At 38.5% G+C, this 22,510-nt stretch overlaps 2 protein-coding genes across 8 annotated transcripts; one reads left to right on the top strand and one right to left on the bottom strand.

Moving 5' to 3' along the window:
- Positions 1-11: 11 nt before the first annotated feature.
- LOC105389189 (sphingomyelin phosphodiesterase) lies at positions 12-16,147 on the bottom strand. Of its 3 annotated transcripts, XR_007268215.1 has the most exons (13): positions 16,029-16,143; positions 6,728-6,823; positions 6,069-6,541; positions 5,752-5,983; positions 5,147-5,307; positions 4,323-4,495; positions 3,107-3,301; positions 2,395-2,648; positions 2,200-2,309; positions 1,905-2,089; positions 1,453-1,644; positions 966-1,074; positions 501-719 (listed from the first exon to the last, which is right to left on the bottom strand). XR_007268215.1 is itself a non-coding variant. In XM_048632873.1 (12 exons), the coding sequence occupies exons 1-12, from the start codon at positions 16,066-16,068 to the stop codon at positions 650-652; spliced, it is 2,181 nt and encodes a 726-aa protein (XP_048488830.1). In that variant the 5' UTR covers positions 16,069-16,147; the 3' UTR covers positions 12-649. The 3 variants fall into 3 exon arrangements, 2 of the variants coding, with proteins under 2 accessions (XP_048488830.1, XP_037968456.2); XM_048632873.1 differs by lacking the exon at positions 966-1,074 and having other exon boundaries at positions 12-719; positions 16,029-16,147; XM_038112528.2 differs by lacking the exons at positions 966-1,074; positions 16,029-16,143 and adding an exon at positions 14,047-14,312 and having other exon boundaries at positions 12-719.
- On the top strand, positions 14,394-22,335 carry LOC105389159. 5 transcript variants are annotated; one of them, XM_038112532.2, is made up of 5 exons: positions 14,394-14,467; positions 16,943-18,035; positions 18,437-18,637; positions 19,447-19,566; positions 21,691-22,335. In XM_038112532.2, exons 2-5 carry the CDS (start codon positions 16,982-16,984, stop codon positions 21,918-21,920), a joined length of 1,605 nt encoding a protein of 534 aa, XP_037968460.2. In that variant the 5' UTR covers positions 14,394-14,467; positions 16,943-16,981; the 3' UTR covers positions 21,921-22,335. The 5 variants fall into 5 exon arrangements, with proteins under 5 accessions (XP_037968460.2, XP_037968458.2, XP_048488862.1 ...); XM_038112530.2 differs by having other exon boundaries at positions 14,394-14,475; XM_048632905.1 differs by lacking the exon at positions 14,394-14,467 and adding an exon at positions 16,135-16,267.
- Positions 22,336-22,510: the final 175 nt, after the last annotated feature.

Here is a 22,510-nt window from a genome sequence, read left to right as displayed (position 1 = left end):
ATTAACACACGTAAAAATTATGACTATATTTATAAAAATTTACAATAGAGTAAGTATTTACATAAATAGGAGTTCTTAATATTATACAACAATAACGTATTGCTGGGTAAATTGATCACCTTCAGTTTATCTAATAAAATTATTATTATTACTACTACTAAGAGGAGTCACTAAGTGTATTGTCTTTTAGTATAGGCACATACAATTTCATGTCAAGTATGTATGTTCATGCATAATTAATTTATTATTAAGTGGTCATAATAACATAATATTTTAATTACACCAACTTCGATATCTTATAAATTAATAGGACAAATACATAACATGAAACGATCTTATATATATGGTCTACTATGGTCCCTATAACTTAAAGCATTATTATATTAGACTAACTTCCTGAACTTTCAATAAGTAACAGTTGATTTACATAAGTAATGATTGCAGCATTTATAGGCAACTTGAATAGAGCAAGTTTGTGAACTTTTCTCATAAAATATAAATTTTTTGGGCTGATATGCCTTTATTTGAATGTGAAACCATAACATACTTAGAAGTAGGTAAAGAGAGATTTTGTCTTCGACATTCCTATTCTCAGCAACTAGTCCGGTGGTATCCTAACTTAGTCTTAGTCTATTTCTTATAAAACTATTCACCCCAGCCCCAACACAAACTTTGGTATTTGATATGCCACTTGGGGTATCTGCATTAGCATTGACATCCTGAAAAAAATATTAGCTGATTAATTATTTGAAATACCCTATGGTTCATTCATCTTATAAGAGGACTATGATCTATTTACATTATATGCTACCAACTTCATATTGGTTGGCAGATAAGTAGGTATAGGTAGTCTCAGTTTATTCTACCGAAGCTATAATTTTCAACTTCATATTTATACAAAAAATCATACTTTAATTTTAATAATAACAGTACAGTACAGGACATAAAATTACGAACCAACCCACCTTTAGAATATACAACGTGTAGTTAGATCCGTTAGCTTAAAGTAATATCCGTCACCATTATACTTGCCGTACGCTAGGAGGAGGGGTGGTAGTAGTAGAAGTACTATTTCTGTGTGAAAAAATAATACATTAGGTAAAGCAAATGATTATAAAGATTAAAACCGCAAACCTTTCGCTTTATACAAATTAAGAGGCGAAGAAAACCAAAGCCTTTTTAAAAGAAAGAAACAATGTGTAAAGGTACAAGGCGTCTCATATCAGCTCGGAAAGAGAAGCCGTTTTCTAGACAATTAATGACATGACGCATGTTTATACCATTACAATAAATCCGCTTTTCCGAGGTGATACTTGTGCTATAACTGCTATAAGCTTTAATCATCAAGCAACAGTAGAAGAAAGGAACAGAAAGTATCTTTAACCATCAAGAAATAAGCTTACAAGACTGAAAGGTGCATTAAAAACCTGAAGCTGCATCTACAAAACTTACGAGACGGAGAGTCCGTTGTAGAACCAGGCTCGCCAGGTCTGCGGCGCGGGCGTGGCGCCGTCGATGCGAGCCTCGATGTGGCCACAGAGCGCGCGGCGGTCGTGCGAGCGGCCCGAGCGAGCGTCGCACACCAGCCGCTTGCGACACTCGCCGTCGCACGAGCCCCGTCGTGGACTGTTCTTCCAGTAGTGCCTGGGGGTAGGGGTTGGTTTAGTATGTCTAGACCAGCGTGGTGGGAAATGGTCCAAGCTTAGGAAGGGAGTCGCAATGCTCCATTCAAGATGCGTAGACGTAAATTAAAATTCTGCTCTTCGTGTTATATGAATTATATAATGTACTTAATCTTCTACTGTTATTAATATAAGCTATGGCCTGACCTACTTTACCTAACTTGATTCTTTGGACTTTTGATCTCATAAGAAGAAGATAGAAGTAACCATTAGTTAACTTACTTATAATATAAGTTGAAAATATCTTCCTTGGCAGTCATATCATCTATGAATTTATCCCAGTCCTGTGGCCGCAGTGAGTTCATGAGGTAGGCGGACCTCGCAGAGTACAGCTTGTACCAGATGGGGTAGCCAAACAGATTCGCCTCCTTCAGATTCATGATCCAGGTCTCGTGGTCAACTACCAACTGTAAACAAAAAACATTTTATGTAAGTAGGTATTTTTAGATTGTTGGGCGTTATGTTGCGAGATGATGATCATCTCTATAAATATTATTGTATGATAGAGACAACTTACGCGAGTAGTTTTGTCGTGATCTCCGTCGACGTAGTATATCCGATAACCCAAATTCAAATCATAATACGGTGATACCGATGGACCGACGTAGGCTATACTCGTCGCTCGACCTACAAACACAAAACATTTTATCAATTCAGACACGACTACAGTTTGTCACAACATCTTATTAGGTAACGAGTGCAGCAATCTTACCAAGATCATTAGGGTCATAGAAGACCTCGAACTCGTCGAAATGCGTGTGTCCGAAGAACTGAGCGGTGATGGTGGCCTCGTAGCGGTTGATGATGGCGTAGTAGTTGCGGCTCCAGACCTTGAGGCAGTCGGAGTGTCCGGGCGGGATGTGGCCGATGATGTGCACCTTCTCCCCGCTGAACTCGGCCGACTGCAGCTCGTAGATCAGCCACTGCAGCTCGGTTGCGGGATCCGTGCTGTTGAGCAGCAGCCACCTGGAAGAGGAAATGATTGAGAAACTGCATCACGTGAGGCCTTGGTGAGTACATGCATTAGCTGCCTTTAACATCTAAAGATCAGCTTCAATTATCTAGTCGTTAGGAATTTTGAGGTCAAATGGAAATTAATTGTTGCTATAGGTAATTAATTATAACAGAATTCATCCAACCGTTCATCGATAACGATAAAGAATCTCAGACGTTAGTTAGAAGACCTAACTACTATCTTCCATACTTTGCTTGGTTTACTGTCATTGTAAAACATACTTTTTTCTGTCGGTACTTATAACAAAATTCTTAGATAATGAAAGGATAGCATCCAGTGGCGTGTTTTGGGAGCCGAGCCTATGTCCAGCAGTGGAATGCTATGTGCTGATGATGATGATGAGGCGCAAAATATACAACTGAGTTTCAACTATCCATTCTTTAAAAAAAACCTCTAATAGCCAGCTTACCAGTTCTTATTATTGCAGTAGTTCATGTTGAGCGAGATGATGCGGAACCCGGGGCGCACCAGCACGGAGTAGAACGCTCCCCGCCGCACCGTGTGAGACACGCCGGCCGGCAGCCAGCGCCGCCACTGCGCGTCCAGCTCGTCGTACAGCCACGCGATGTTGGACTCGGAGGACGAGATGTAGGGCGGCGGGAAGCTGTGGATGGGGGTGATGGTGAGTTATTATTGCTTGACTTGACTGTTGATATATACAGAGAGAGACTATAGATAGAGTATTTGTACTCCAAGTAAATCAAGGGTTCCAAATGTGGTTTCATTATGTTGGTATTATGGCTTTCAATGATCTCTTCCAGACAACCTGTAGGTAAATCGATGGACTTAAAGAGACTAAAATAGTGTACTGTACTTTTTGTTTTCTTAATGGGGACAGTTAGGTATTACAATATATAATTAGGTTCTAATAATGTAGATATAGTTACGTATAGGCAGGTAGATAAAGCTCATAGAATAAAGTAAAAAATCGCATCATCATTAACATTATCATTACAAAGGATGTCGTCTGGAAAAACACAGTAGGCAAGTAAATAAATGTACGTAGGCTTTCGCATAATAATTTGAGCAAGTTTTTACGTAGCGCCAACAGCATTCCAATGAACCATTGAGCGCAACGTGTACTTAGTTGCTATGCATATTTGTATGTGTTTGCGTGCATACGAAACAGGTATTCAGGATATAGCCACTATAGCCACGTTTTCTCAAGAAGAAACGTCTCTTCAGTGCCTCATCCTCACCTAGTCAACACAATCTCATTGATCAAAATCATTGCCTTTCGTATTTCACTTTCTGAACCAATAAGCGAGTGATACAGTCTGTGATTACCAATTAGTTAGCCGCGGATTAAGACTAATGAATTGTTATCACGTAACTGGTTTCCTACGTGGCTGATCAGAGTGTTTCATTACCATATACTCCACGTCAAGTAATGCAAAACTTGAGTATAAAATGCTGTACTGAAGACTTATGTTTTTGCTAAGGTCAATTTGCTCAAGTGAGAAATTGCGTCCTACTCAGAAATAGCCTTATTATTCCACACATTGTTTAAGCTCATAGCGAAAGCTTATAATTAGCTCTTAAGTTACATATTAAAGCTGACCCTAATGCATTACTTAAGCTATTAGCTTTCCTAAAATATAAAAATAAATAAAAAAACATCTCACCTATTGACGGGAGAGGACTCGTGGTTCCCGAGCGCGGGGAAGATGGGCACTCCGGGGAACATATCGGACATCTGCGCGACCGTCTCCTGCAGCACCTTGAGGTTCTCCTCCTTGGTCTGGTTCCACACGTCGTGCGGCGGCAGGTCGCCCGTCCATAGGATGTAGTCTATGTCCTGGAATTTTTGGGGAAAACAAGTTTAGTAATTAAAAAAATCAAAATAGTTAATTTACATAAGTACATACGATTGAGATGAGAGATATACGTGTGTCAGTAACATAAAGTTAACGTTAGTTTATTACTTACTTCTATGGTCAGTAATAAAAATAAAAGTTACAAGTCGTCTTAGTAAGTAGACTAACTGAATGAAAATTATGACTTAAACAAAGCCCGTGCCGTGTACTTTGGCTCTTGTTCCAAACTAGGAGGCACACTGTTGTAAGGCCAATAAATTCTACGTGGGAATAATATGAATACGCTATCTAAAGTAAACTGAGTGTGTTAGTTTAGTAAGATAAATAGGCAGTAATTAATGGCAGGCACGCAGGTACCTATCTAATGTGGTGTACTTAGCATCAAATTACGTTTCGGCTTTGATTGCCACCCATATCAAAGGTTAATAACCGTGAGAAGTTTCAAGAACCGTAAATAACAATGCCCTCTAGCTATAACTGCATGGAGGATATAGCATAATAGCAATAATCTATAGAGCTCTATTTCTCAAGAAACATATTTTATTCGGAAATCGACTGTTAGGTACAACGTTGATAGGTACCTATTTACTGTTTTGTAAAGGACATCGTATAAACCTTATAAAAATACTAACGGTGTGTGTATCAGCGATGTGCTTCAGCATGTGGTCGATGGTTCTTTTAGGCGTGTCGCACTTGCGGTAGTCGCCCCAGCGGCCGGCGCCGCCGCCCGGGGTCAGCGCGGGCCCGCTGGACGCCCGGCAGCAAAGAGGTTCGTTACACTCCGCATTGGCACCTAAAAAATAAAAGGGGACATCTCACACACGGCCATCCGCCTAAAAGTAGGCAGACCTGTGATATGGGTATCGGACAGCTGATATATCTACATAGATAGATACATATTAAATATACTTAAATGTCAACACCCAAGACCCTAGTACTGTCTGTGTCTGTCTTTAAAAAATATATGCCCCAGCTGAGAATCGAACCCAGGCCCTTCGGCATAGCAGTCAGGGTCACTATAACCACTACACCATTCGACCGTCAAACCTAAGCACATACACATAGGAATCTTTAGTGAATGTCACGTGAAGTTCAGGCCCAACTTGACCTTTCCTAGAAAGTTTTGCGACATCACAGTTCACTTGGCTTCCTGTATGTTAAGTGAGTAAACTAGTCTTAACTACTTTCATTTGTACCAGCCAAATAGTTATTAAATAGTTGTACTATTAACTCTTACCTTCCGCATAGTAAGGGTCGAAGTGAGTGTCAGATATTTGCAGCACTTTGAATGTGGCAGTTTTCTCCATGGGCGCCTCCAGGAGTTTGACAGCGGGCTTGGGCACCGGCGGGAAGGACACCTCCCACTCGTGGTACGGGTTATACACGTCGCCGCAGCCGTCGCCGATTACAAAACTGCAGATCTCGTTCGGTCCGATCGTGATCCGCTTCAGCACATACACCACTTCACTCTGAAAAACGAAGTTGTAAACTTAGTAACAGCTCAGTATTCGTTCAAATCATAAATAAGTAGCTTTAAACTCAATCTAGACTTACTCCAAACAACCTGGTGATACCTTCGCACACTCGCACCGACTGAATATTCAGCGACACGCAGAACTGGTAGATCATCTTGTTGATCTCCTCCTTGCTCTTTCCCAGGCGGATGTAGTGCTGCAGCAGGCCGGCGCCCGCCTTGCATGCCGTGCATGACACCTTGGACATCACCGAGTGTTCCACCTCGTAGTACACTTGTTTTAGATTGAGGAGATTCAGCGCTTTCTCTACGAAGAGTGGGAGGTTGCTGCTCTTCTCACTCTCCCAGAGAAGTCGGGAGAAGTTACGGCGTAGGGATGCCATGTGAGCGACGAGCTCGGTGTCGTTGGCGGATGGCGGCAGCGTGTGGTTGAAATTCATGGGCATGAAGAAGGGCTCCTGGTTGCGCGGCTCCATCGTCCAGTTCCAGTTGTCGGTGGGCGGGCTCCATTGTATCAGCGGCTTGTTCGATCTCTCCAGGAATAAGGGGCCACCTGCAAATGATTAAGTGTATGATTAATAGGGTTTTGCCAGCAATTAAATGCGATTGCCATTTATAATTAGTAGAGCGATTTGTGGAAATATGGCAGCATATTTTATTATTTGCGGTGAGGTTGTAAATAATTACAAAAGTGCACCTACGTAAATAGGAACTATAATTTTGTATGATTTTATGTTACCTGAGGTGAAGGTGAATGTGCATGTACTCAGCAGCAATGGCAGAAGCCATGGTATTCTGATAATCATAACTGTGTAGTGGAAGAGGAAGAGGATTCCTGCAACAAAAAGAAATAAAATATAGCCAACAAGGAAAATAAATTACATAGCCGGATCAGAAAATAACGGAATTCATTAATGTCTGATTACATTTAAGTTTTCTCTCATAACGTAATATTTAGAAAGTCATAAAACGATCGTAATACCGATAGGAATTTAAGAGCAAGCACCAATCGTTAATATTATTTTCATAATAAACTCCTTTGAATAGGAGCATAAACGTATGTCGACGTTGGATTATCCATGAGTAAGTAAAATATGTCATAAACTTTTGATATTTTCTCCTTGAGAACTTTCGAATTGGCCTGCTGGGGCCTACTCAACTACAGAAATAATAAAAACATAATCTCAGAGAAAGTAGGTTATTCGGATTATTCACGACCTATAAAAAAATGTGCCGCCCCGGGAAAATTTGGAAATATTAGTGTTATAATGAACTGTCGTAAATAATAGTTAACAACGTTGAGAGCCATGCGGGTAGGTTAATGATGGAGTTAACTAACTAGGTGTACCAATTTTATAACTCAGTCCACATAACAGATGTTGCCTCATGTTTAGCTTCATCACGATTATGAGTGTCTAGATAAAGAATATTATGGTTGTTGTACAGGAAGACGGCTCTCCTATGACTATGCGATATGGGTATGATTTTCGGTGCGATAAATGTGAGTCAGCGTATTTTACAGACGACGTATTGCATTACACGGACGTAGGGGTCGCCACTTTCTCTGCGCTTCATTGACTTTGTTGGAAAGAAAGTGACTGTGTATCGCACATGACGCGTTGCTTGCTCATTGTACGTATATGTAACGCACCAACGCCGAATGCTGCATTACTTTTACGATGTGCGAACGTGAATTTTCGCCCGCATAAAGAATGAGAATACTACTACTTCTTTAGGTTCTTCAATAAAAACTGTCACACGTTATTTTTGCCAACAGGGTTGAGTACTTATATTTTTTATCGCGCAACCCCAGTCTATTTTAGAAGAGTGTTTAGAATAATTACAGTATCATTGACCAGACTCGCTCTCATAAATTTTCATACCCTGTATTTAATCTTAATAATGTCAATAAGTTATCGGTTACCTCATGCAATACCTAGAGATGTTTCCTACATAATATATAAATAGTGGGTTTCCATACTATTTAGTCTACGTCTCTTTAATAACAAAGGACCAATCAAGTATGGGAGGATACGTTTTTTATGACAATTAATAATAATGTTATCAAATACCTGTTGTACTAACTAAAACTTACATCGAAACTACCGTCAAATAAGGTGGATCGACGTATTTAAATCGAGATGATAACCAATGGCAACGTTCGTTACGTTTGTTCTTCTAGTCACAACTATATAGGTTCTTTATTGTTTGATTTTATTCTTGTGTGAAGACGTTTTGTTTTGATAAGATACAGATGTTATCTTTAACCGGACTTACTACAAGAAAAGTTCCTGGAGTTAAATACAGCAAGTCTAGCGTTCTCTCTTCATGTGAACAAAACAAATTGGACTACTTATAAACATTTTCAAATTAACTCAATCTACCAAATTAGTAAAAGCAGAAAAAGCCAAGAGAAACACTAGTGCTTTCACACTCGAGTGAGATTTTAGATTGAACAAGTGTTTTGATCAAGTTCTGGTACGGTCTAGGTTTCTATAATGGCTGGCTGCGTGCGCAAAACTCGTTTTCCGGTAGTCTGAAGCTGGGTTCTCTCTAACCACTGGTTTATTGACTTTGACTGTACTTTGACTTAACTTGTAAGAAAAATCTCTCGTTTATTCAAATTTTAGCGTTTTGGGTGTATATTTTTTCTCCGTCCAACATAAAGTCTTCTGGTCTAAGTATAAATAGCTTGTGTACGTAGATTTTCAAAATGACATTAGCAATGCAGTATCACGGAGTTAATCCGTTATAATCTTTTTATTTTACAATATCTTTGTCAATAACCGTTTCACTTTCAATAGTCATGATATATTACTTATTCAATTACGTATAGACTCTATCTCTGGGCTCTGGGACTGGAGTAGAATTATTGCCAAACATCATTATGTATCAACATCCTACATGAGCATCATAACTCTACTGGTACTGCTTTTCGTTTTCAGCAAATTTTAGTGTAAGTATAGTGGTGATGGTAGGACATAGTGGGACACAATAGTATGGCTACATCAAAAAAGTATATTGGCTGTTCAGTGTTCATATCTATTATGAATCTAACCTTGTACAACGGTGTATGTGATGCTGATACTGCTGTGCACTGATGTGCGGCATTATAATCTGTACTAAGCGGTTGATACCATCTCCATATTATAGGTATTATAATGTAGCAAAAATATTAATACAATATGTATAATGAGTCCGTCGGGACCCATATATACCTACCTACCTAACTACCTATTTTAACTCTATGCAATTTTGTAGAAATTAATGAAAATTCATATAATCTGTTGAAAGCGATTGAAATACTCAAAATAGTTCATGACTAAGAGATAAGCCATCAATTAGCATCTTGTGATGCCGTAGAAAGTTGTGAGACAGCCTCGTCATGTGCTATTATAGTATTATGCAAGTTTCATAATGAAGAGGAAACAATAAGGATATCAACGATCAAAGAGACATAACAAACATGGCAAAAATAAAATAAGAAAACATACTGCTACCATCCTGAGCCAAAATTTTATGAGTACTTCCCGTTTATGAGAAAGTTTTCACTGCATGTATTGAGTCATCTGCTGTCAAAATCCGTGTTTATCATGTCAGAGAGATGAGATCAGAGGGCTCCCTCTAATTGAGACGAGTGGAGATTGCTCCATTGCAGCCGGCTGCTTACTCGTGTCGGTTCAACGGACAATCAGACGGGACCTTGAGCCATTGTTATGTTATGATTATGACATATTATGCCACCTTTTACTTTCTGGAGAACCCTCGTCCAGAAACCCTTCGTACTTTCGATAGTTCATCGAACTTACTTTCACCGGCGGTCGCACTTCGAATGCATTTTTACACTGTACTGCGCTTAATAGCTGCTATCTGGAAACCTTTCATGACAATCATTTTTGCTAATTTCTTTAGAGGGAAAACTTTAATAAGAAAGTACATAAATTGTAGTCGAGCAGATAAACTTGCACGACCCGTGTCTGCTTTCATTTGCGAAATTCATTTTGCACGACACGAAAGTCTCTTCAACCTGGCGCCGGCGTTGTTATCTTTCCTTCACTTAGCATGCCTTATTGTTTCTAGTTCATCATCGGTCCACTGATAGAAATAGGTCTTTCCTTAAAGGCGCCAGCTCACAACACTCTCTAATTCGAACTTACGACTCTACATTTTTGTTAGGTGAGATTGTCCATCTAGCAATACGATCGAAATATAGGTATATCTCCACCTAAGTGATGGTCTGGTGGTCAGCCAATGAGACAGGGAGTCTTAATTGCCTGTGAATTTGTGGAGATTTTGCTCATTTGTTATGCGTTGTTGGTCGAGATATCCACGAGACGCTCCTGTGTGTCCGAATTAATCCAAGTGCATAGCGAACAAAACAACGAGTTAAGCATTAGAGTATTAATAGTATAGTTCTCACCCTGGATGTTAGTGGTTACATGTAACTGAAACAAAGGTGTTTGGTTGGCCAGTGCAGCAGTGGTGTGTGAATCAGCGAACTTTTTCGTAACTATAGAAGTTAGATTACTAACTAGGTACTCATGCAAATTTTTATAGCCGGTGCAAATGTGAGTGTTGGTTTGGATAAAACATGAGAAGTTTGGTATTGACCGTGCTTTTCTAACCAGGGTCATTAACATTAAGGTGGGTACTGAGACTGAGAGTATAATCTCTTTGTTCTTTTTTTCTACTCACTTTTTTATAAATCATCTCTAGCCCTATCCTTGTGTAGGGGTTCCATTCTATATATGTAAGTTATTACTATTTTAGCTACATTATTATAATTATTCCCATTGAACCCTTTTCATGGGCTTCATTAATAACAAAACCTTTTTAGGCATTTATCCGTTGATAACCAAGACAATAATAAAGATTGCATATCAGACATTTAGGTAGTATTAGTATTAGTCATACACTGACATACTGATTCCTTTATGCACCGTTTAATTGATTTGTAAGTATTTTGCTTACGCTTTGTTGTGAAAATGACCTTTGCGTGTAGTTACGAGGTTAGCCCTCCCTCCCTATTAATCATATTTTCAAGTACTTACTTAGGAAATGAATCTTCCTTGAAGTTCCTTATTCAAAAGAAGAAAACAATATGTATTTCAATACCTTATCCCTACAACATTATAAATATACTTACATACAATGATTTTCATACACGCTACATTTTTCATTCAATAACTTTCAACGCTATTTCAACTGTTTCGTCTTAATACGAGTATATCATCATCATCGACCAATAAATAATCGTCCAGTAGCTGCTCATATCTAACTTTACCAAAATAAAAAGGATTAGGTATCATGATCATGTCATAATTTCTTACCAAACATATTTTATACATAGGTGTATGTATAGTTAAGTATTATATAACTTTTAATGTTTTAATATTCAAATAGCAACTGTCCTAAATGGTGAACTTAATGGTATTCTTGAACCATAAAACAAATCGGTATTCATACCTGATTAGTAGGTAGATAGCAGATATGAAACAACTCTGTAATATTAGACGCTTGACCTCCGTTCCACTTTCAACCAATTTATGTAGAGCATAGCATAGGTGATGAATAGAGTACATCTTACATATCAATAGTATAAGATAAGATATCAATGTCCTTACTTTTTCTCTACATCTAAAGAAAATTGCGGAAGAAGGAACTTCTCAATCTCACATTAATAATATGAACTGCGATCAACACACTCTTTATCCATCTCCATTGTTTATGGAGCAAATGTCTCTATTACACATTACAATATCTATTTGCCTTCACCGGTTTACCACGCGGAATAAATATTGTAGGTAGTTTAATGTAAAGGCCCATTTATATGCTACATATGTGAAGATGGATGTATTGATATCACTTATAATTCGAAACACATAAGAGTTTGCCGTTAACCTCCTTTATGGTGCCAGAAAGAAAGTAGTCGGGCCGGCGAGTGGCGAGCCTTGAGGGAAAAAATACCCGTTCACACTACTTAGGTACTTATACTAACATTTTCAGTGGAAGCCTAACACTCAAGTATTATCCGTAATAAGATTACATACATATGTATAATAAAATAAGGTTCGTAGGACAAGCCGGGTGAGTTAAAGTAAGGACGGAGTTACTTGTTAATATCGAGCTTGGCCAACCTAAATATACTTACATCTGAAGGTAAGCCAGTTAAAAATTGCAAATTGGTGACCCTAATGAGGGTACAATCTTGGTAAGCCAGTCTATAATATGAGTTGAAAAATCTCCAAGCAAAACTTATATAGCTGTTATTGATAATTAATTAGGGAGAGTAACGCTCTGTAAATTTAAATAATCTATTGAAAATCTACTTAACTTATGTATGTAGGTACTTATCTGAAATTCAGGTGCATACTCTATCAGTCGCATAGAATATTATTTCTATGAGGAGGCATAATATTGCACCTATATCGAATAACGGGAACAGCATACTGGGTTCGTTGTACAATACATGCACATGAACAATAGATTTATAATTCCTTATAGTCGCATTAAGAACCACCGCACTTTAAATTTCCATGTAGGTAATTATTTATAAACTACTAATACAATTCACTATTTAAACGTATCTATGTGGCCTTTATTACACCAACCCGTACGCCACATTTGTTGTTTCATCAGTTTAAAATGGCTAATCGTTATTTATCACCTCCTTATCCGGAAAAATGACCTATTATAGTCTATCATAATTATCTATTGCGCGAGATAAATGTTTTTAACTTTCAGGAAGTTATCGTTTAGCTATAGGTACCTGCCTTGTAGACCTATCGTTGCAATGAGATTATTGACATCGAAGTCTTTTGTAATTAGCTATGAATCTTCACTAACTATATTAGGTATAATATATGTATTAAGCATGATAAAGAAACATTGTTATTATGAATCATCACTGTTGATGTTCCCTATGAAAATCACAACAAGGCAGATCTTTGATCCGGAAAAACTATACCTCACACAAGAACCTTTATAACAATAGCTGACGGAGAAATAACAGGATTTTGTTTTCTATAATAGTTATTAGCTGCCTGACTCGCTAGAAGACAATGAACGTGAGAAACGCAACGGTTTCACTTTTTTCAATGAATACTTATAATGTTTACAGATGTAATGGGCGCATCATTAACTTTATTAAATATATATTTTCCAAACCATTTAAAATAAAAAAAAGGACACTGTACAAATTTTATTTGTTTTTATAAGTATGTAAGAACTCGTCACTAGCTCCACGTGAATGCAGATGCATCTAAGTAATTGTTGAGTTGACCCCAACATCGCGCATGTAACTCGGATCGTAATATGTAAGTACTACTAATTGCAGGATTAATTAAATTATCAGTTACTCGTAGAAGCAGAGCTGTGTGAGCTGCGTAGGTTCATTGTTTTAATATGAATACATAAGAGACCTTTGTTATAAGAAAGCGTTGAGCATAAAGAGTAATTGGCTATAATTAAGGTAAATAGACGTGTCCACGGCCATAATTTAACAAACAGTTCTTCCTAAACTTGACAAATGGTATGGCCTGTGCTGATCGACTCGATACAACATGCTCATTCATTGGCTCTTTGCGACGAGAAAGTAAGGAAAGCACAAGGATGGCTTGCAAATAGGCAGCCTATTACGTTACTACTGTTATGTTTGGTTTTGTCACTTTCACAATCGCTTGGAGATCGCTTCTTTATGCTTGCCTTTGGACGTAATTTGCGAACACCTTGAGTGCCTTGACCAATATCTTATTATTATGACATGTTTGGGTAAATTTTAACATAAGTTGGTACATATGATCCCTGTAACGTAGGCATATTTAAAAAGGTTTTATTATGAGTTAGAATGTCAATTGAAATCGCGACCAATAAAGCGGCACAAGCTAACAGTCCGTCACTTGGTGACCGGTGTCGTCTCAACGGAAGTGGGACACTTGACTTTCTGGCCTACACTCGCATTGACCGAGACAACTTACGGATATATTGTTAAATAAACATGTAAACAAAGTCGCATTTTGCACTAGGTATGCACATAAAATCAAGGAAGCACTGTCTTACCTTATTATAAACAAATCGTGCAGGTACCATGAAGTTTGCGAGTGAAAAGCGTCGCTACGTCTCGCAGATCAGCCGACGAGCACTAACATTTCACTTATATTCGTGTTGGGTGAATTAAACGGTTGCATTCACATAATATATTAATAGTCGCGGGAGAAACTAGTCGGTGTAGCATGAGTGCGGCGAGCAGTCGCAGCGCTGCGTGGTGGAAGACTGAGTGAGTCGCGCGGGCGATCGAGGAGTGGGCGGCGGACGAGCGGGCGACGCGCGCAGTGAGAGTAGTGCTGCGGCGGCTGCTGCAGCCACTGCGGGCCGGAGCCCTCGCGGCCACGTTTATCTCCGTCTACCACAAGAGCACCCGCGTCTTCCGCGAAATGCTGCGTCGCTTGCAGTTGCAGCTGAGCGGAAACGCCAAACAAAGGTGAAGTTGTACGTATGCCAGTTTCGAAGGAGTTTCCTGAAACTTTGTTAGAACTGCTAAACTTCCACCAATTTTGTGAAGTTTCCTGAATTTTTTGAATGCATCTGTGGATATTAAATCTTGAATTACTTATACAAAATACGCCACACTCTAAAGGGTGATTTTCAGTTCATTTCATGATGTCCCTAAGAAAGTTTATAGTTGACTTTCAGGATGAGGGTGACCATGATGTGAAAGATTATTTTGTCTTCAAGTATTGCGTAGTGAATACAATACTAGATTTATATAAAGTAAACACAATCAGTTAGTACAGTACTGAGGCTTTCATAGTACCTAATGTTTAATCCACCTATACTCTATATAATTATAACGATGTAAACAACGACAGTACCTAAGCTATATACTGTACAGAAATATGTATTAATTTCCTTCGTTAGAAAAGATGGAAAGTACCTCCCTAACTGTAGGTGGGTAGGTTACCGCTCACAGCTTCCATTATAAACATTTGCAATGACTTTCAACGGGCCGTTGACCATCTCTTACGCAAATGAGCTTTACTCAATAACAATAACAACCTTAGTGCGACTTCTTCTCGAATTGGTCCACCCGATAACCCATGATGACTCTACAGCTTGATAAAAATAACAAATGATAAATATTAATACAAGTTTAACATCATTTAAAAAAGTTAATCTAACCTATTTAAGCAATACCAAGCCACCCACTACTTATAAGTAGTACCTACCTATCCTATATAAAATTTTAGTAAGCAACATAATCAGTTAATAGGTACTTTACATATTTTAGGTTTTATTATGTAATAGATAAAGCAGATTCCAGGGTACCAACCTAGATTTACTCTAGCTTATGAAAAACTAAGTTTCGGAGCGCTGCCGCTGCTGCGCTAACCACTCTATCTCGTTTTATTAAACGTACCGATCGCATTAAAACTCTCGTTAGTAGTTTTTTGTCCATCTTGAATCTAGAGTACTTAACCCTATCACATTCTTCCTTCAGATTTATAAAATTATACCTACCTACTTAAGTGTTGCTAAAAAGGATGTGGCATGTGAGTTATAATATCATGCTTAGGTTACAACCTGATAACCGTATACCTACTTAACGAAATTGCCTACTTAGGTATTTTAAATATTCGCTACTACTCTTCGGACTCTTTTTCTCTCGCATCTTGTGATGTCAAATTCGCTTAGATGTATGATAAACATCGAGGGATAAAATTAACATAACCGAAATGACATACAAATCAGTTTCATCGGTGGGGTGGAAAGTAATTCATGTAGAGTGTATATTGATCAGTATCTCCAGCTGCGGTTCTTCCCTCTTGATACCAAAGTCATCCAAGTAGTTAACTAAACCGAGCGTTAAAATAACCAAGTTAATTCAAGTATTAAATTAGTTGAGATGCGGGAAAGTAATGCATGTAAATTGTAGTGGGGTGCATGGACAGATGTTCGTTCAGTTGAACCTGCCGTCACCCTCGAGCGCGCGGCAGGTCGGGCACCATACGCCACAGACCAACCCCCATTGTTTTATCCCTCACCAACACGTGGAGCCGGCATATGCACGTCTTCTTCACACATCGGGTACGTTAGGTGCTGGAGTAAAGTTGTTTGAACGTTGCCGGAGCAACGGCAGTCCGATACAAGGCACGCCGCCGCGGCACCGCCACCAGACGTGTCCGTAGCTTCCACGCGACAATATATTTTTATTAATTTATTATAGTGTAGTGCTATCAGTAACCGATAGGTATAGCCAGTGAGCTGCGGAGATAACATGTGAGTGATGGGCGAGCTGGGACGCAGAGCGGCGGCCCGGTGCCGGTGCGATCAGCTGATCGCCGCCGCTCCGTACCAGGCTCACTCGGGAAACTAATAAATCTTCAGATTCGGCTGACCTAGAAATTGTATACGTGCTTCACTAATAATTCGAGTTTTTACGGCCCAGTAACAATATTTCGTTCAGTTTTTAAAGCCACGAGTGAAATAACGTAGCCAAGTCTGAAATTACTGACTATTTATATAGTGAGAGTCATGTCAGCGTGCGGCACGCATTTTAAATGTTTGAAATAGTATTTTACTGAAAGTTGTATGTAGACTGTAGATACCAGTAGTTACTTACAGACTTTGTAAATGTTTGTTTAAAATTAAATTTTGTGCTCACTTACTACTTTTTAAAATATTTTAAATGAGCTTTTTCTACCTACTTCCATAATATCATACCCATCCCTAATTAGTTATTAACTTATATCACTTCATTAAGTACACTTAATTGTTATGTGAAATCAATACTGATTAGAGAGTCTTAACAACCCTTTTTGGGATTAACACAAGTGGTATCGTTTACATAGTTAATTAATTCTTAGTTAAAGCACGCAACGCGATAAGGTTACACACCCTGTATAACTTACCTGCCGGCATTTCAACCGTGCACTGACATTAGCGTGTTTTGTTGCAGGTACATACATATCAATAGCAATAAATTAGTGAATCCGCAATGACTCTATCGAATACGCACGATAGCGAACTCGCAATCACGGCTTCCGAAATACTCGATGGATCTTCCAACTGGGACACCCTGTACTGCTCACACCTCTGGTCCAATAGCCACCTACGAAGTGCCATCATCAATGGGAACCACCATGACAATAATAAAATGATTAAATATTGCTACACGTGTAGAGGGAAGATAAGAAAATATGAAATAAGATCGCCAAAAGATAGTTTTATACCAAATACACATTCTACTCCAAACGGAAAGACCTTCATAAATAATAATATAAGCTTAGAAGAAAATTCTAGAATAGTTGAAGATGCATGTTCCATAGTCGTACCGTGCAATAGGAGCGCGAGCGTGCATAAAAACGACGAACCTATAGATACGGAGAGCAATCAGTGCATTCCATCGATATCGCGGCAAGTAGACTCCAGCTTGCGGCAGAAATACTCCTCCTATGAACCTCGTCCTAATAATGTAAGCCACAGGAGACTGAGGAAGAGCCTGAAGGGCATCGGCTGCGTGGTGAGCCTGGCGCTCACCGACACTCCCGTCAAGAAGCGAACTCAAATACAAGCGTGCTCAATTATTGTGATGATAGTCGCTATCGTAGTTATAACCTTTGTTTTGGTAAACTGTACTAGTCCAAATTTTAAATCGAACGTTTTAAGTTCAACAGCAGTGCCAACACAAGTATTAAAGTCTAATGAGTCTACCTCGGCAATCATTAATTTAGATCTACAACCGCAGCAGCGAACTGAAACCACTACGAGTGTCGTGGACACCACTACAGTGGAACCCCTAGTGTTGACCACTAGAAACACGTCGAAGCTTTCAGATGTTTTAGAAAAGATAAGAAAGAATATAAAAACGTTCTCAAAGGATGCCAAGAAGAGTTATGTGGACGTGGTCATGGACAAGAAGCCGAAAGAAATAAACAATAGAGATTTGTCGCTCAAGTTTTGCTCGTGCCAAACAGATGAAGTCTGCATGTTGAATGAAAACAGCGGGACTGCTCTATGCAAAAAAGCCATCGACGTTGATGATCCGACAGGTATGTAGTTGTAGTTACATAAATTAACTGGGCCTTGCAATTATCTAAAGACATTTCCACATGTTCTGCATGAATAGACATTGTTTAAAATACCTACTAGATTTTGCTTGCGAGATAAACTTTCTCGGGGGCATTCTGAAATATACTATTTATGTAGTTATGTAAGTAGAGTATGTAAGCACATACGTATGTAAAAAAGCCCCCATTCCCATCTATGTCAAAACCATATCAATATAAATATTTCTGATCAGACTTTACGTATCTGTAATTATATTTCATTCACTGATGCCGGCCGGACATATGTTGATAAGTACTCTCCCACCTCTTTATCCTCGACCTCATCCAACACTACTGCTACTTACTTATGATGATGCCTTAATAGCCTATCCCGATACTCTCAGGGTGCGGCGGCCTATGCGCGCTGGAAACAGAGGCATGCCAGCTGGTGGACCGCGCGCGCGGGGTGCGCGTGTGCCGCCTGCTGACCCTCATCACGTGTGGAGAAGACGAGTGGCGCTGCCGCAACGGGCTCTGTGTGGACGCCGCGGCGCGCTGCGACGGCACCATACAGTGCTATGACCGCTCTGATGAGATACATTGTGGTGGGTTTATCTGTGATAATCGTTATAGGTATATTTTTACAAGTGAGGGGGATTCGATTGTGCAAATCTTCGATCATCTATACTAGGTATAGATGATCGAACGTGCAAGTGCATTGCTTGCACTTGGCACGTGCTGGCCGTGGCTTAACTGCTTATGTAAGATTGTCATATTGTGAGATTTAATAGATGAAGAGAAGTTACTATTCTACTAATTTTATGAATAAAAACGTAGGCGATAAGTTACTAATTAGGTTGCTAATTAATAAACCCTTTGGTCACAATGAAAAATTAATGACCCAATAAAAAAGTAGCCATTGTATTCATTCTAGCTACAGTTATAGATAATGTAAAAGATTGATAAATAAAAACATTCATTTGTAAATCAAAAGTTAATCGTTTCAAATAAACCCTAGCACAATTTGCCATTGTTGAGAAAATAAAGTCATTATCGGCCTACTCACTCGTGATAAGTGGTGTCTGGCCTACCTTAGTTACAGTTAAATGCCATCAATGCAAGGTCGTGGTGAAATGTAGGCCAAACTCTATAGGAAGGCATGAAGTAGAGATTCGTGCTGCCTTAAAATGCTAATGCAGTAGACCCCGACGTCATCGTCAGTTACCACGGCAATTATTGTTAGTCAGTTAATGCATTCAAAGCTTATTCAAAGTTAACAGTAAAATGACGAATGTTTTATGACATGATCTATCTATGGTAACAAATACTGCTCCTCATTCGTTCTTTGAAATAAATTTATTAAGACTTGTGAGCCCTCAATAAATTTAATCTAACTTAATTTTTGCTTTTCCAGATTGTGACCTCACGAAGCAGTTTCGATGCGGGAACTCCATTTCCTGTTTTCCTAACTTAAAGCTCTGTGACGGTGTGATCGACTGCTGGGATGGTTTCGACGAAGTTAACTGCACTACAGGTATAAGATAATATTCTTAAAAGCACCTAGGATACTTTTTAACCTAGATACTACGGTTCTAGTGATCGACTTTTAACACCCTGAACTTGTCTACTTAAAGTTAGGTCGTGGTTATGGCTATAGGTAACTTCCAACTTGTTATGCAACGCCTCGTAGTTAGATAATAGAAATACCTAGTTACATCCTACGAGTATAACTAGCTTAAGTGACCTCTCTTGGTGGCAAGTGGCACCTACCAAGTGTGTACTCGGACAGGCACTTTTGGACTTTTGGACAGCTTATTATTATAAGAGCCGTTACAGTCTTTACCTTCAACAATTTTATCAATGTTCCATTGTAAACGCTGTCGGTTATTCACGAAACTGGGTTATGAATGTGTTCACTCAACCTAACGGGGCTTCCTATATCCACTTCCTGCTTATTGGAAATTTGCTCGACATAAATTATGCACACTTTTTTCTAGGCATAGAGTCTCTTTACTACTCGAATCGAACAGTTGAGTTTGGTGATTATATTAACCATTAAAGTTTTTGAATATTTATTTATTTATTTATATTTGGAAAACCAACCAGCAAAATACAAGTTTATGTTACATGGGGGTTATATGACATTTCAAGCGAATAACAGGTTTTCACATTTTTCTAATTTAGGCACTTTATTTTAACTAAGATGAAACAGTGACTTAATGACATTGTAAAACTGAAAATTATACAATTTTATAGTCTGAAGAAAAAAAAAACAACCAAAAAGAAGTAAGTTGAAGACTATCCCCCAAATTCATAGTGATTTTAGATACTATAAAGTAAGTTTAAAATTAACGTTGTGATATACGAGATTTAACTTTTTGACTGACGTAAAGAGTCGAAACTATATAGTCGACACTAGTACGATTCAAGGTACTTAAATTTAAACCTTGTTGTAAATTTACAATAGTGTCTATGAATTTGAGGGTAAAATATGTAAAATCTTACTTATGTAAAACCATATAACAAGCAGTATTATTTAAATTCTTATACATATTAATATGTGCATACTATGTTTATAGATTATAATAATATAAAATATATAAAAGTAAATGTATTCAATATGACAATACCACCGGACTATTCGGACTTATCACCGATTATTTGCACTACATGGGATCTAAAAGAAAGATTATTATTATGAAAAATGTCAGCATCCTGAAACACGTTATTATAAGTACGAAGTAGACGGGTCATAATTGCATTTTGGCCATAATTAGTGGTGTGAGCCCTGGGAGCAAATATTGCTGTATGTCTAGTAAGGTATTGTGGTGTGTTAAATGTTATATCTGCTAGTAGCTCAGGACAGTCCACTCTTCCTCGTAATATGTCAAACAGAAATCCCATATCCAGTAGTAAGCGTCGATCATACAGGGTTAACATTTTGAAATCGTGACAATTCCGTGAATAATTACGGGAATTATTGCGTGTTTGGTAATTTAAGTATTTAATGAATTTCATTTGTAACCTTTCTATTTGATCTTGATAAATGGTATATTGTGGTGACCATATTGGGCTAGCAAACTCCAACACACTTCGTACGTAAGCATAAAACAGTGCTTTGATGGACTCAGGTTGGGAAAACAATTTTCCTGTACGTATAACAAATCCAAGGTTTTTATAGGCTTTGCTGGTAATTAAGTCAATGTGATTACGGAATAATAATTTGTTATCCAACAAGACACCCAGATCACGCACCATGGCCACTCTCTCAATCATAACGCCATTAAAATTATAATTAAATAAAAGAGGGTTTTTTTTTCGTGTAAAAGTTATAGTTTGGCATTTTTTAACGTTTACTTTAATTTTGTTACGAGTATAATATTCAAACAGTTTATTAAGTTCTGACTGCAGGGCGATACAATCTTCTTGGGTCTTAATTCTTAGGTAAACTTTTTTGTCATCAGCATAAAGTAAGTAGTTTGATGGGCCGAAACACAAGTGGATATCAAAGATGTAAGCATTGTAAAAGAGAGGTCCAAGATGCGATCCCTGGGGTACGCCGGATGGAACACTAACATAATTAGACCTAAATCCACCCATCACTACCGCTAATATAGGTAAGTAAACCTTATTAACCATCGATTATCATTGGTTTCAGAATGTCCCCAAGATCAGTTCACGTGCACCGACGGGCAGTGTATCATATCATCGAGGTTCTGCGACGGGCTAGCTGACTGTGCTGACGGCAGCGACGAACCCAACGGCTGCGATGGAGCGTGTGGCACCCACGAGATGCGATGCCTGAACAGGCGATGCGTGCCGCTCAGCGACCGCTGCAATGCCATAGACAACTGTGGGGACAACAGTGACGAGCTACAATGCTCTTGATATTCATTAATTTTATTTAAATCATGAAAGGGTCATATTATTGATAATAGAATATCATCATCATCACTGTGTTACTTTATGCGTGTGAAAGTGTGAAGAACTTAAATATTATTTTGATGATTTCGTAATTATTATTTGGTTCTACGTTTTTGTTTCTGTGAAACTTTAAACTGAATATAGTAAGTATAGGTACCTAAAGTTACGGTGGATAGGTAGATTGGGTACACTTATCTAGTTGTAGTGTAGTACGGACTTGTATTATAACAAGTGGTAAGTGCCTCTAAATACCGACATGTCCAGTGACATGGTACAACAAAATACAACGAAAGATAGTGATAGCACTGATAGCCTACCAAACTATGGAAATGAATAAACTCCTGGGAATGTTTGAAATTAAAATAATATTTTAAAGTTATTGGAGTTGTTTTTATTCAACCTACTTACGTACCTTACCTAGAAAGGGGCACGCACAGTCGCACAAGCGGCACAAGAGATACAGTTACCCCAGCGAAAACAGTACAATCTAAGAGTCATTGGTAGAATATACATTGATTAATCAAATAATATTTTTGTCGTTAAGTACCTTACAT

Source organism: Plutella xylostella, chromosome 5 (genome assembly GCF_932276165.1).
Source record: "Plutella xylostella chromosome 5, ilPluXylo3.1, whole genome shotgun sequence".
NCBI lineage: Eukaryota > Metazoa > Arthropoda > Insecta > Lepidoptera > Plutellidae > Plutella > Plutella xylostella.
Note: the sequence above shows the minus strand (reverse complement) of the source record. Positions and strands in the feature narration are given on the sequence as shown.

Coding starts and splice junctions, on each gene's coding strand:
- LOC105389189 (XM_048632873.1), bottom strand. CDS start 16,068: ATGTGTGAAGAAGACGTGCATATGCCGGCTCCACGTGTTG. Junction 5,308..5,751: donor CGACCCTTACTATGCGGAAG/GTAAGAGTTAAT, acceptor TTTATTTTTTAG/GTGCCAATGCGGAGTGTAAC. Junction 3,302..4,322: donor GAGTCCTCTCCCGTCAATAG/GTGAGATGTTTT, acceptor CCCCATCCACAG/CTTCCCGCCGCCCTACATCT.
- LOC105389159 (XM_038112532.2), top strand. CDS start 16,982: ATGACTCTATCGAATACGCACGATAGCGAACTCGCAATCACGGCTTCC. Junction 18,036..18,436: donor CGACGTTGATGATCCGACAG/GTATGTAGTTGT, acceptor CGATACTCTCAG/GGTGCGGCGGCCTATGCGCG. Junction 18,638..19,446: donor CTCTGATGAGATACATTGTG/GTGGGTTTATCT, acceptor TTGCTTTTCCAG/ATTGTGACCTCACGAAGCAG.